General features: G+C 44.4%; 1 protein-coding gene across 3 annotated transcripts in view; it reads right to left on the bottom strand.

Annotated features, from left to right (window-relative positions):
* PSD3 (pleckstrin and Sec7 domain containing 3) overlaps positions 1–13,928 on the bottom strand; it is an 857,533-nt gene that overhangs the window by 444,462 nt on the left and 399,143 nt on the right. For all 3 annotated transcript variants that reach the window (XM_077476201.1, XM_077476202.1, XM_077476203.1), the window contains one exon: positions 6,635–6,715. In XM_077476201.1, coding sequence (XP_077332327.1) covers positions 6,635–6,715 — 81 coding nt within the window. The remainder of the gene's footprint in view (positions 1–6,634; positions 6,716–13,928) is intronic.

Raw genomic sequence — 13,928 nt, 5'->3', positions numbered from 1 at the left:
GGGGATCGTTTTATAGCATTTTTATTAATATTTTTTCTTACTAGTAATGACGGCAATCAGCAATTTTTATTGTGACTGCGACATTATGGCGGACACATCGGACATTTTTGACACATTTTTGGAACCATTGTCATTTATACAGCAATCGGTGCTATTTAAATGCACTTATTCCTGTGTAAATGACACTGGCAGTGAAGGAGTTAACCACTAGGGGGCAAGGAGGGGTTATGTGTGACGTTGTGTGTTTTTTTATTGTAGGGGGCGTGGCCTGGCATGTGACATCACTGATCGCCTTTCCCTATAACAGGGAACAGACGATCGGTGACAGCCACAGTAGGAAGCACGGGGAGGGGTTTGTTTACACAGACCTCTCCTTCTTCAGCTCTGTGACCCGATTGTGGGACACCAGCGGCGATCGGGTCCACTGGTCCCGCGGCCACGGTCACAGAGCTCAGGCCTGGGTCAGGAGCGCGCCGGCGCGCTCCCGACCCACGGCTGGGCACTTAAAGAGCAACGTACCGGTATGTGCTTGTGCCCAGCCGTGCCATTCTGCCGACGTATATGTGCAGGAGGCGGTCCTTAAGCAGTTAAGTTTCCTCCCCAACACAACATTTCCAGCTGCTTTTATCTCCATTGTTGAAGAACTTGTTAGAAGTTATTATGCTTATAACAGAGGAATGGAGCAGCATAAAGACATGGGACTTAGGGCTTTGGAGAGAGATAAGTAAACACTACAGATATATGTGTCCAGGTCAGATTTCATGAATGGGGTTTTCAACCACTTTAAAAACAAAGGAAATAATATGAAAAAGATTGGTACATGACATGTGACATCATCCCATATCGGCTGATCATATATGTATAAACAACCCCGTAGTTATGCCCATAAGTATGAAGAGTTTATTGCTTGTATCTAAAATGATCTTCTATATCAGGGCCCCATATCTATATCAGGGAAATCAGAGTACCAAGGGATCACTATGCGCTTCGCTTACAGCTTCCCTCAGAAGATCCTATTGGTACCACGTTTGGATAGGAAACATGGAATGTCCAGCCCACAGTGTGGAAATAAGAGAAGGGGGAGCAGTGCACAGACAACCCGAGAGTGAGAGTGCATTAGGTGTAGTTCAGCCAAGGAAGAAAGCTCGACCTGAGGTAAAAAGTACACCTTATATATGGATTATCCAAGGGGGCAACAAGTGAAATAATAATTGGGCATTTATATGTAGTAAAGCCAACTCATCCTAGACAGATAGGTGGTCCCCATATATCAGTAGTCTGCTTAATTGTTGTATCTCCCCTAGTGCCCATACTGATCCTGGCTGCAAAGAGACACTGCCACATAGACGTAGAGACATACACTTAACATGTATACAGTAAAACCTTGGTTTGAGAGCGTTTTGCAAGACAAGCACATTTTTTTAATAAATATTAACTTGATTAACAAGCAATGTCTTGATATACAAGTAGTGTCATGTCACAACTGAGTATAAAAGAAGAGAGGCACCTTTAAGTGTAGCAATATGGTTACATTTAATGAAGGTACAACATTTAGCAACTCTCATGGTTGATTAAAAGAGGCACATCTAAGTATGCAGGCATCTAGGGTAAAGCTGTCCACATAGACCATCCTCCACAACCGCCATTGACATCATCTCGTCCATGCTGCACTCCAAGAGCGGTTCAAGCCTGGCTTTCAGATCGTTCTACTGCAGAGTAGTCTTCCCGGGCATGATTGCAGATGGACAGCATTGACAGCCGGCATTGCGGGGGGTGGTCTATCTGGACAGCTTTACCCCGGATGCCTGAATACTTAGATGTGCCTTTTTAATCATCAACCATGTGAGTTGATAAATCTTTAACATTCATTAAATGTAACCATATTGCTACACTTAGAGGCGCCTCTCTTCTTTTTTTATACTCTGTAGCTCCTGCTGGAATTTGCTTCTAATCCCTTTGTGGAGGCTTCCACTTGTGGATGGTCATTTTATGGTTACACAACCTATGATATTGCTATAATATTTTTATATGGACTATAAACTGAAGGACCTATGAATAAATGGTTGTGGAACGAGTCATTTGAGTTTCCATTGTTTCTTATGGGAAAATTTGCTTTGATATAAGAGTGCTTTGGATTACAAGCATGTTTCTGGAACGAATTTTGCTTGCAATCCAAGGTTTTACTGTACATTACATTTGTTGTAAAGTACTGCGTAAACTGTCAGCGCTATATAAACCCTGTATAATAATAAAAATAATACTACAAAACTATTTTGCCATACTTGCCACTGCTGGGGATTCCCAGACTTCCCGATAAACATAAAGATCCCAAGTATCTGTATTTATATAATTTCATATTAGATACATTTCACAGTCACCTACAGTTTGTTTAATCACTTCTAGAATGATATTTTAGAGCAGAGAAAGTTATTTTATAAAGTTCCAGATCCTAAAATGTATTTCCTCCTTACATCAATAGGTGGCACTCTTGATAGTCTTATCTACAGAGAGAGAAACTGACATTTTTGAACTACAATCTGTTTCTAAATATATCGCATACCGAGGGGTTAGAATGTCACTGTCGCTATTGTGTCTACATCCTTTGTCCACTTGTCACTTTCGCTTCTATTTTTTTTTAGGCAATGTGTCACTACAGCTGTTACCTTTCAAAGCTAAGGCTCTCTTGTGTAGCTGGAGTCTGCCCATTTCAAGTCAGGTCCATGTTCTTGGAATGACACATCACTGTGCTTCATGCTGCACCATTGTACATTGCCCCAAACCACATTGGCTTTCAGAAGTCAACAATGGCAACAATACTGGATGAAGTGCATCAGCTATCTGTAGAAACAGCAGCTGAAACAGGTTCTTTTTAATGTGTAAATCTGAACTCAGGGAAAAGTCTTCCCATGCAGTTGGGCTCACCCGCACTGCAAGGGTTAACTACTTTATGTCTAGGGCAGTTTTAAATACACTGATCCTCCAGGCTGCTAGACCAATCCCTGCAGCCTCTTCTCCACTGCATTCCAGGAGTTGGATGCCCTCCAGCATCAGGAACTGCAGGAACCACAGCCCTGATTTGGACTTGAGGATGCTAAGGGACAATCCACTGATAAAGCATAGCAAACCACCATTTTCCAGGAGGACAAGCAAGTAGAACTGCTTTAAAAACTTCAGCCCCGCAAAATTTTACCCCCTTAATTTTACCCCCTTAATAACCAGGCCATTTTTGGCGATACGGCACTGTTTCTTTAACTGACAATTGCGCGATCGTGCAACACTGTAACCAAATAAAATTGATGTCCTTTTTTAGGGAAAAAAAAAATGTATGTGTGTGATTATATATATATATATATATATATATATATATATATATATATAACATATCCAATAAAGAAATTTAGATTTTTTTTTTTTTTTTTTATTAATTTAGGCCAATATGTATTCTGCTACATATTTTTGGTAAAAAAAAAAAAAAAATCCCAATAAGCTTATATTGATTGGTTTGCACAAAAGTTATACATCTACCAAATGGGGAATATATCTATGACATTTTTTTTTTTACTAGTAATGGCGGCGATCAGCGATTTGTAGCAGGACTGCGAAACTGCAGACAGATCAGACACCTGACACTTTTGACACTTTTTGGGGAACCAGTGACATTATTACAGTGACCAGTGCTAGAAATATGCATGGACACTGTATAAATGACACTGGCAGGAAGAGGTTAACATCAGGGGCGATCTGTGTCAAGTGTGTTATCTGTTTGTGCTTTCTTACTGTGGGGGGTGGGCTCACTGCATGGACAAAGTAATCTATGTTCTGAATCCTGATTAGCAGGAACACAAGATCACAGTGTCCATGCCTGATAGAATGGCATCCTGCCTTGTTTACATCGGCAGACCGCTGTTCTATTTCCATGTGGAGCGATCGCAGTGGCCGGCAGACGCAGGCAGGCTCCCTGTGTCCAATCAGTACCCTTCCCCTAAAGGCAAAGGGTTTTGTGCAGTAGAGCCAACCTGCAGCAGTATATATATGCGGTCGGCAAGTGGTTAACTGTCCTCTATATTCAACAAACATTAACCCTTGCAGTGCGTTACTTTTCCCAGAGTGGAAGCTCAGGTAACTAAAACTGCTTTGACCGTCCCCTAGATTCAACGAGCATTTAACCCTTGCAGTGTGGGTGCAGCCCCACTACTAGGGTGGACTTTTACTTTTCCCGGTACTCCAGGGTTTTACAAGAATCAAAATTCATGTTATCTTAATTGTACAGTACATGACACAGAACTTGTATTATTAGACCATAGGACGTACAAAGCAACAAACCGAGGGAGTGGACAGCATAGCAAAAAAAAAAAAGAAAAAAAAATACTTTTCCAGAGGAGAACAGGTCCATCACATAAGGACACTAGCAAACAATTGAGTCTCACAATGTGGATTGGGGTTATTTGGTGTGCTCTGGGGGCAATCCTAGCATATTTTCTTGCCAGTGTCTAATCAGCTGAAGGTAGCATGATCTATGAATATAGTCCTGACCAAATTCCTTTTCCCTGCATTCACTGGAGATCAGTACCTACTGGGTAAGTGCCACCTACAGAAGTGAGACTCTAGATGGAATAAACAAAAAGACATCCTGAGGGTGGCACCTGTTGGTGGTAAAACTTTTACAATGCTGAACAAGCTCAGCTAAATAACAGAGCAGTGCAAAAAACTAAATGTTTAAACACAAGGAAAGCGACAGCAGAGTGGTGGGTGCTGCGTCCTCCAATGAAAACAGGACAAAAAGTTTTTACAGCAAGTCCAAAAAAAAATACATGATTTTTGTAGTTACCATAAAACCCTTTTCTCAGACCTGAGACACAGATGACAGAAAAACCAGAAGCACTCACTGCCCTAGGGGCGTAAATGTGTAAAGTGGCACAATCACAACTCATTGGCCCGCACAGCAGCTCAGAAATAATAGATCTTCAAGCCAGAGAAGCTCTGGAATATTATGGCAGCAGGGGAGTAACAGAACTAAGTGCCCGTCACAGGCTCTCATTAAGACTGCCTGACCATGCCTGCCCTTTCTACCCTGATGCGTCATTCATAGAAACTGTACTACATTTTCCATGAATGAAAAAGGATCTATGAATGAATGGAGGATGGGTGGGTGGATGGTGATGGACACGTTGGATTATAGTTCCCAGGAGGACTCCACACACAATAGAAGGATATCCAGGTACCCCACAATCAGTAGCTCTCTTGATGTTGGTAATACGGTCATCAATGCTTTTCTCAACAACCAAGGACTGTCAGCAATGCTTAGCCCCTCCTGCAGAGGTAGCAGACTTAGAAGACTTAGTCACCTTGTCTAAATTTCCTCAGGAATGAAAAAAAATGCTTATATGCTGAAAAGAAAGGCCCAAGTTTGTGGCAGGTATTCCTTGATCTTCCTGAGAGTTTCTTGATGACCACATCTGGCTTACTTTGAAAAGTCAATCCCCCTGTGAATGGCAGACCTGTAAGGACCTTCTTAGACGTTTGTTCAGCCAACCATCACTTCAGCAACAGCAACCTGTAGATGACCGCAGCTGAAGCTGACCTTGTGTAAGAGTTTTGCCCATTCTCCTAAAGTATGTGAAACAAGCGCCAATGCTAAAACTGGATGCAGTAAGGCTCTCTGAAACGTGTACATGCCAATCTTTTCTGAAGGAAGGATTCTTAAATTAAGACCAATTGCCCATCAGGATACACATGGTCTTGTTTGAATGAGAAAATGGAAGGTCCAATACAGACGAAACACCCATGTTTTAGTAAATTTCTTTTTAATGGGATAAACACTGAAAAGTGCTCTCAGAAAGCAAAAGGCCATGTCAGTTGCTCTCACTCTTTGTAGATAAAATCATGGAAAATTTGTACATTAAAAAAAATCCTATGAAGCTCTTTAGGTAATGCGTCCCAATATGGTACTAGCGAGTTAGGTGCCATAGAGGGGGAATTTTAGGTGTATTCCTACCCCACTTAATGTAGAAGGAAAAGCTACACATTAACCCACTTTCTTTTAAATCTTGCTTCCCCATTGCTCAGATATTGGCTGCATTTGTAATCATTTACAATGTAAAATGTTCTACGGTTTTTCTATGCAATCAAAGTTGGCTACAATTCCAGGGATCTGCCCTGGTAACTGCAGGACACCACTGACCAAAGCCATCACAAGTGACATTTGAATACAGTTCTATCCATCAATGTAATGCGTTGTAATTTAATAGTTCATGTCACAATCTGCTGCACTCAAAGTACTGAATGTAATTTTTTCAGTGCATAATCATGGGTTGGGGGCTGATCCGCAAATAGCTTTCTGCATAGCCACAACGCATCTGTTATGAACAACCACTCATTGGGGTGCACCCCCCAACCACAATTGAATAAAAATATAATATTCTATAAGCAATGCAATGCTGATTGCATATTTGCATTTTTATTAAGGAATAAATAAAATAAAGGTCAGTCCACAGGCTCCTAACGTGTTTCAACCTTAGACCCTTGCATTTGTGGCCTTTACATGAATCTGGGGGAGGAAGAATGTAAAAGTAACAATATTATAATAATGTTATGCAATAATATTAAATATAACATTATAGTACAACTCACATACCTGAGTGACTGATCTAAGGTCATACCCGTGAAATCAAAAAATTTAAGATATTCTTCTGCCACAAGCTGGCTAAATTCATTGCTGTTAGAAGAAAACAAAATAAAACAATTTAAATGGGTTGTGCAATACAATTGTTTAATTAGAAAACAGCTAATTTTGACAGCAGTAATTAGAGTGCCTAAAATGCTTCCTTAAAAGCATACTCAAGGGTCCCCGTTTAATTATTTGTGCATTAAAAATTACATAGCAACATATTGTACACAAAAAAGGAAATTACAAATGCAGCAAAACAAATTATAATGCATGAATGAGTCATGCAATTTAAAAGTATTTAAATGCCTCAATTCAAATGTAGCCTCTTAATTTGCCTAACAATCAACAGCAAATCTCTGTAAAATGTAAAATTGTATGCACTAGAGAATTCTGGGAATCAGGGACTACAAAGAACACAATAAGCATCAAAAAAGCAACATTTGACCTATACTAATTATATGATATGTTTGCGTTTTACTGCCGATATGAATTGTGAAAATTAAACAATAAGGTTACAAAAAAAATGCACAGAAAAATGCACAGAAAACAAATAACAGAACAAACAATATGAGAAACCGTTATACTACCACAAGAATATTTTAGTATAATCCACTGCCCTGTAAATTTTATGCACAATAGTTTTATTCCATATGGAAAATACTGTTGTATTTTGAGAAGAGTTCCATGTTTGGATATTTTTACATAGTTACATTGGTCCAGTTCGAAGCAACGATTTCCACTTGAATCTGGTCCCATGCCAATCGGCTGCCTTGCTGCATTCTGAATACAGGAGGTCGGCTGCTCAGCACATGCACCATTCAGAGAATGCTTTGCATTTTATGAAGGAATGCAAAGCATTCTCTGTTTGGACAAGGTGGATAGGAGGGTGACATCACTCTCTCCACCTTGTCCAATCAGAGAACACCTTGCATTTATTCAAAAAATGCAAAGCATTCTCTGAATGGTGCATGTGCTGAGCAGCCGACCTATTCTCTTCATAATATACTGACAGGCAGGGAGTTGCAGTATTTTCACTTAATGTACTGTGTCCTTTGCACAGTGTGCACCTAAAGCTTTACCTGAATACAATTGCCGGCATTCTCATACTAATAATACTACAGGTAGGCAGTTGATTCTGCTAGCTGCAGTATAATCAGTGTATATATATATCGTATATATATGTCCCAGCTTTGTGCAGCTACATCTCCCTGCAGGTCATTAGTATGTCCGGAAGGACAACAAGGAGAGGCAGACAGTCACAAGCCAATAAAAGAGGGCAAGCAGGCTCTGTGTCTAGAGGCTACAGTGATGGGCGTGGAAACAGTGCATCCTCAGCATGTGGCCGTGGAACACGCTTGTCCTTTTTTTCGGCAGCTGGCCGTGTTGAGCCGCAACATGCTGAAGACTTGGTAGAGTGGATGGTCAAGCCATCCTCATACTCTCTCACCCAGGCTCAGGGTACTTTGTCTGGCAAAGCAGCTGCCAACGCGGCCTCTTCCCTCTGCTCAATGGCATCAGTCGCTCCTTCCCTAGCTCCACCATGTCCTCCTGAGGAGTCCCCCGAACTGTTTGACCACAGTGTTCGATGCATGCTCCAGGAGGATGTCCAGCGTTTTGAAGGCTCTGATGACGGTACCCAGCTAGAGGAAGGTAGTAACGTGAGCCCAAAGAGAGAGGGTGCCCAAGAAGGACAGCAATCTGGCAGTCATGTTCCCCCAGCTGCAGCATACTGCCAGGTTTGCTCCAGGGAGGAGGAGGAGGAGGGAGGAGGAGGGAGGAGGAGGAGGAGGAGGGAGGAGGAGGGAGAAAAGTGGACCTCTCAATGCTCCTCATCAGCTGGGATCTCCAACCCCACTATACCTTCAGTCCTCTCTGAAACCTGCACTGAGAGGAATGAAGGTGTAGAATTTAGTTTGTCACAGCCAAGTACTTGCGGGCAATCTGCTGTCGGTACACCGACGTCAGATTGTACCAGGAAAACTTCCCTGCCCCAGCTGCTGCACCGCCGAAAGACGTTCACTCCAAGCCATCCACATGCCCAGTGGTTGAATGCTAGCTTGGCTAAATTGCTAGCACTTCAATTGCTGCCTTTTCAGTTGGTAGACTCTGCCCCTTTCCGTGAGTTTGTGGAATGTGCGGTTCCTCAGTGGCAGGTTCCCAAACGCAACTTTTTCTCACAGAAAGCGATTCTGGCTCTCTAACAGCATGTGGAAGGCAATGTCTTGGCCATGCTGGACAGGGCGGTCAGCAGTAAAGTGAATATTACTGCTGCCTCATGGTCCAGCAGGCATGGAAAGGGATGTTACCTATCTTTCACAGCGTATTGGGTGACTCTGCTGGCAGCTGGGAAGGATGCAGGTCAAGGTGCAGTAGTGTTGGAGGTTGTTCCGCCACCACGCCTCCAAAATGCTACTACTGGTTGTGACACACCTCTCTCCTCCATGGCCTCTTCCTGTGCTTTGTCCTCGGAACCAGCAGTGCTCCATAGGCGATCAAGGGGCTACGCAAGTATGCAGGCAAAAAGATGCCATGCAGTGCTTGCGCTGGTGTGCTTGGGGGACAAGAGCCACACTGGGGCAGAGATTCTGTCAGCTCTGCAGGGGCAGGCTGAGAGGTGGTTGACGCCATGCCAGCTTAAGCCAGGAATGGTGTTTTGTGGCAATGGCACCAACCTCCTCTCCACCTACCGACAAGGACAACTGACCCATGTGCCCTGTTTGGCTCCCGTCCTTAACTTGGTGGTGCAGTGCTTTTTGGGCAGGTACCCGAGCTACAGGATGTCCTGAGGCAGGCCAGGAAAGTCTGTGTGCATTTCTGCCGGTCAAATAATGCCAGTGCTCGGTTGGCTGACCTCCAGAAGGAATTTAACCTGCCCAAGAACCGCCTAATCTGTGACATGCCCACCAGGTGAAACTCAACATTGGCCATGCTGGAGCGGCTGCACACGCAGCAGAGGGCCATCAATGAGTACCTGTGCGACTATGGCACCAGGACAGGGTCAGGGAACTTGTTTTTTTCCCCACGCCAGTGGGCCATGATCAGGGATGCATGCACTGTCCTGTCACCATTTTAGGAGGCCACAAGGATGGTGAGCAGTGACAGTGCATGCATCAGCGACACTGTCCCTCTTGTCCACCTGTTGGAGCACACGCTGCATGGAATAATGGACAGGGCACTTGAGACAGAAGAGAGGCAGGAAGAGGAGGACTTCCTTACCTTTCAAGGACCCCTTTATCCAGACAGTGTTCCTGCTGGCCTGCCGATCACATACGATGAGGAGGAGAAGGATTGTGTCAGCATGCAGGTGGAGCCTAGCACTCAGCATCAGCCGCAGTCTTTAAGGGATCATTTACAGTCCCAAGAAACCCATGGACTTGTACATGGCTGGGAGGAGGTGGCTGCGGATCATGTCATCCTTAGTGACCGAGAGGACTCCGGACTGAATGCCTGAGCTAACCTACGCTGCATGGCCTTCCTGATCCTGCAAAGCCTGCGGAAGGATCCTCGTATTTGTCGGATCAAGGAGAGGGATCATTACTGGCTGACAACCCTCCTTGATCCACATTACAAGGGTAAGGTTGCGGACCTTATCTTGCCATCGCAGAGGGAGCAGAGGATGAAACATCTTCGGGAGGCCTTGCAGAGAGGTCTGTGCAATGCGTTCCCAGAGACTGGGAGGTTACAAATTCCTGGTCCTGGACAATGTGTTGCTCAGGCTTCAGTCAGTCACAGAAGGAGCGGTGGAGAAGGTGGCCGTCTGACTGATGTGTTCAGACAATTTTTTAGTCTGCAGCCCCAAGGTATGATCAGTTCCAGCAACCATCGCCAGCGTCTAATTTACATGGTGCAGGAATACCTAGGATTAGATTAGACTTGGACACCTTTCCCACCAAAAATCCTCTGGGTTACTGGGTCTTGAGGATGGATCACTGGCCAGAGCTTGCACAGTATGCAATTGAGCTACTTCCCTGTCCTGCATCCAGCGTTCTTTCGGAATGCACACTCAATGCTGCTGGAGACTTTGTAACCAATCACAGGGTGCGCCTGTCCACCGACTCGGTTGATCAACTGACCTTCATAAAAATGAATCAGTCTTGGATCACCATCAGCTACCAAGCACCTGATGCTGATGTAACTGAATATTTTTTTTTTAAATGTCAGATCCCTTCAAGACTGCCTATGCTGAGTGACTATCTTCTTCCTCCTCAATGATCATGCTGATAGCTTTTAAGAACATTTTTGGTTCTGGGTGCCGCCACCAGTGGCTAAGGCCCAATTTTTCAGCCCCTGTTTAACAGGGGCATGTAATTACAATTTTTTATGCAATATTTTGCAGCAGGGCTCATTCCTGCTCTCCGACTAGAGTATCTGTGAGGGGTTGCAGTGTTGGGGCACCAGTGCCTAAGGCCCAATTTTTCAGCCCCTGTTTAACAGGGGCATGTAATTACAATTTTTGATGCAATACTTTGCAGCAGGGCTCATTCCTGCGCTCCAAATAGAGTTTCTGCGAAGTGTTGCAGTGTTGTGGCAGCAGTGCCTAAAGCCCAATTTTTCTGCCCCTGCTCAACAGGGACATACAATTCTTGATCTAATATTTCACAGCAGGGCCCTTTCCTGCGCTCACCAAGAGTAACTGTGAGGGCTTACAGTGTTGTGGCAATTAGGACAGAAAGTGAGGTGAAATCTTCTGAAGAGGTGCTCAGACAGCAAAACAAATGTTACAGGGGTGATAACCCTTCCCTATGGTTCCCAAAAAGCTTAAAATAGATTTTTTGACTGGAGCTACACTTTAAAAAATGTACCAGTTCAAAATTACAAACAGATTCTACTTGACAACAAACCTACAGTCCTGTCTTGTTTGCACCGCCTGTATCCTGCTGTTCAGAGTATATAGGGCAGGGATTTGCAATTAGCGGACCTCCAGCTGTTGCAGAACTACAAGTCCCATGAGGCATAGTAAGACTCCGACAGCCACAAGCATGACACGCAGAGGCAGAGGCATGATGGGACTTGTAGTTTTGCTACAGCTGGATGTCCGCTAATTGCACATCCCGGATATAGGGCCTGGGGGCCCCACGCCTTTCCTTTTTTTAATTTGGGTGTGGGGTTCCCCTTAATATCCATACAAGACCCAAAAGGCCTGGTAATGGACTGGGGGGGGGGGGGGGATATCCATGCTGTTTGTCTCACTGATTTTCATCCATATTGCTGGGACCAGACTTTACATTAAAGCGGGAGTCCGCCGTTTTTTTTTTTTTTTAAAAGCCAGCAGCTACAAATACAGCAGCTGCTGACTTTTAAAATAAGGACACTTACCCGCCCAGCGCGCCCGCGATGTCGGCACCGGAAGCCGATCTCTCGATCGTCACTCGGGTGCTGCCGCCGCCATCTTGGGTATGGGAATCAGGAAGTGGAGCCTTTCGGCTTCATTTCCCGGTTCCCTACTGCGCATGCGCGAATCGCGCTGCGCAATAAGGATGGACCCGCTGCCTCTGGGATCTGTGTGTTTCCCAGCAGGCAGCGGGGGACTTTCGGAAAGGGGCGTAGATCTACGCCCCTTTCCGCAGAGAGCTATCCCGGAAGTGGGTGCAGTTACCTGGATTATCCAGGTAACTGCACCCCCCTCCCCCCTGAAAGGTGCCGATCGTGGCGCCGGAGGGGGGGAGGATTCCAATGAGCGGAAGATCCACTTTAGGGTGGACCCCCGCTTTAAAGCTGCAACCAGTTTTAAATGACTTTTATTCCTTTAAAAATGTCATTTTGTGCAGAGACTGTTCTAAGCACGGGAAACATGCGCCACTTTACAGGCATACACCCCCCAGGTACAAAATTTTAAGGAATATTTCACTTTTTTTTCCCCTTTAAGCATCATTAAAATCACTGCTCCCGAAAAAACAGTTGTTTTTAAAACTTTTTAAAATTAGCACTTTTGATTTTGAACGTTCAAGTCCCATAGACTTTAACTGGGTTCTAAAGTTCGCGCAAACTTCCGGTCAGTTCGCAGGTTCTGGTGCGAACCGAACCGGGGGTTGTTCGGTTCATCTCTATTCAGCAACTAGGATCACAATGTATGTAGATAGAGATCCTACCATGTGTTTTTTGTTGACCTTGGTACTGAACAAAATGATGCCGCCATGCGGGCAGTGAGCCCTTGGATTTTATTGGTTGAACAGTGTATATGAATTTATTGACATGTATTGTAATTCAAATAGGTTTTATAATAATACTGCTATTATAACTGCATCTGCATTTTTTTTTTTAATTAACCTTTACGTAAAGTGGTTGTAAACCCTGCCATTTTACCTACAGGTAAAGCCTATAATAAGGCTTACCTGTAGGTACCGTGAATATCTCTGCATGTGGGTACTGATGGGCACTAATAAAAGTCTAATCACTGTCAGTACCTCCTCATTAATGGGGTATAAGTGAATAAAGACAGCACAAAAGTTTTTGACAATTCCTTTTTTTTTTTTTTTAACTGTCCCCTGATGTAGATCCATTGTCAACCATGGCAATCACGCCCGCCGCTGCTGCTATACCCAAAAAAGTAAAAAATGTTTTAAAAAGCTCCAATCACCACAGACGCTTCAGTGGTCTGCCTGCTCCGCCGTTTGGCAGTCTGTAAAGATGCAAGGGGTGGGGCCACCTGGAAATGTCACCTAGTGGCACCACCCTTTGTGACATCACCAACCGATGCATGCTGGGTTGGTGACACCACAAGGGCCGGTGCCACCTGGTGACATCACCAGGCGGCCCTGCCCCTTACCTATTAAAGAACTGTCAAAACGGCAGAGCAGGCAGACCGTGGGAGACCTTGTGGCGAATGAGTGATCGTGGGGTCAAGATCTGGGGGCCCCCCTTGTTAAAAAGGGACTTTCATATTCCGCTAAGCCCCCCACCTGCAGACCCCCACAACCACAGCCCAGGGTTGTGGGGAAGAGGCCCTTGTCCCCATCAGCATGGGGACAAGGTGTAGAATCAAGTATTGGGCAGTGAAGGGTCAAAAAAGGCCCTGCATCCCAATTGGAGAACAACTGAAGAGACAAAAAAAGCGGGACTTTTAGATGTGCTAAAAATTCACATTATCACACAACATAAAACACATCCAAAATTGTATTTTATAACAAGTTTACAAAAAGTAGTAAAGTTGTTACATAGACATGCGTTTCATACAACAATGCAGCCACTTCTGCTCTACATGTTTCGCCCCCAAAGAGCTTCTGGGGACAAGGCGCTTTGGAGTGTGGACCCACAGCCCCCC

The sequence above is a fragment of the Lithobates pipiens genome, unplaced genomic scaffold (assembly GCF_037356315.1).
Source record: "Lithobates pipiens isolate NorthernLeopardFrog02 unplaced genomic scaffold, aLitPip1_a1.2 Scaffold_13, whole genome shotgun sequence".
Classification (NCBI taxonomy): domain Eukaryota; kingdom Metazoa; phylum Chordata; class Amphibia; order Anura; family Ranidae; genus Lithobates; species Lithobates pipiens.
The sequence above is the reverse complement of the archived record's forward strand: the minus strand, read 5'-3'. Positions and strand labels throughout refer to the sequence as shown.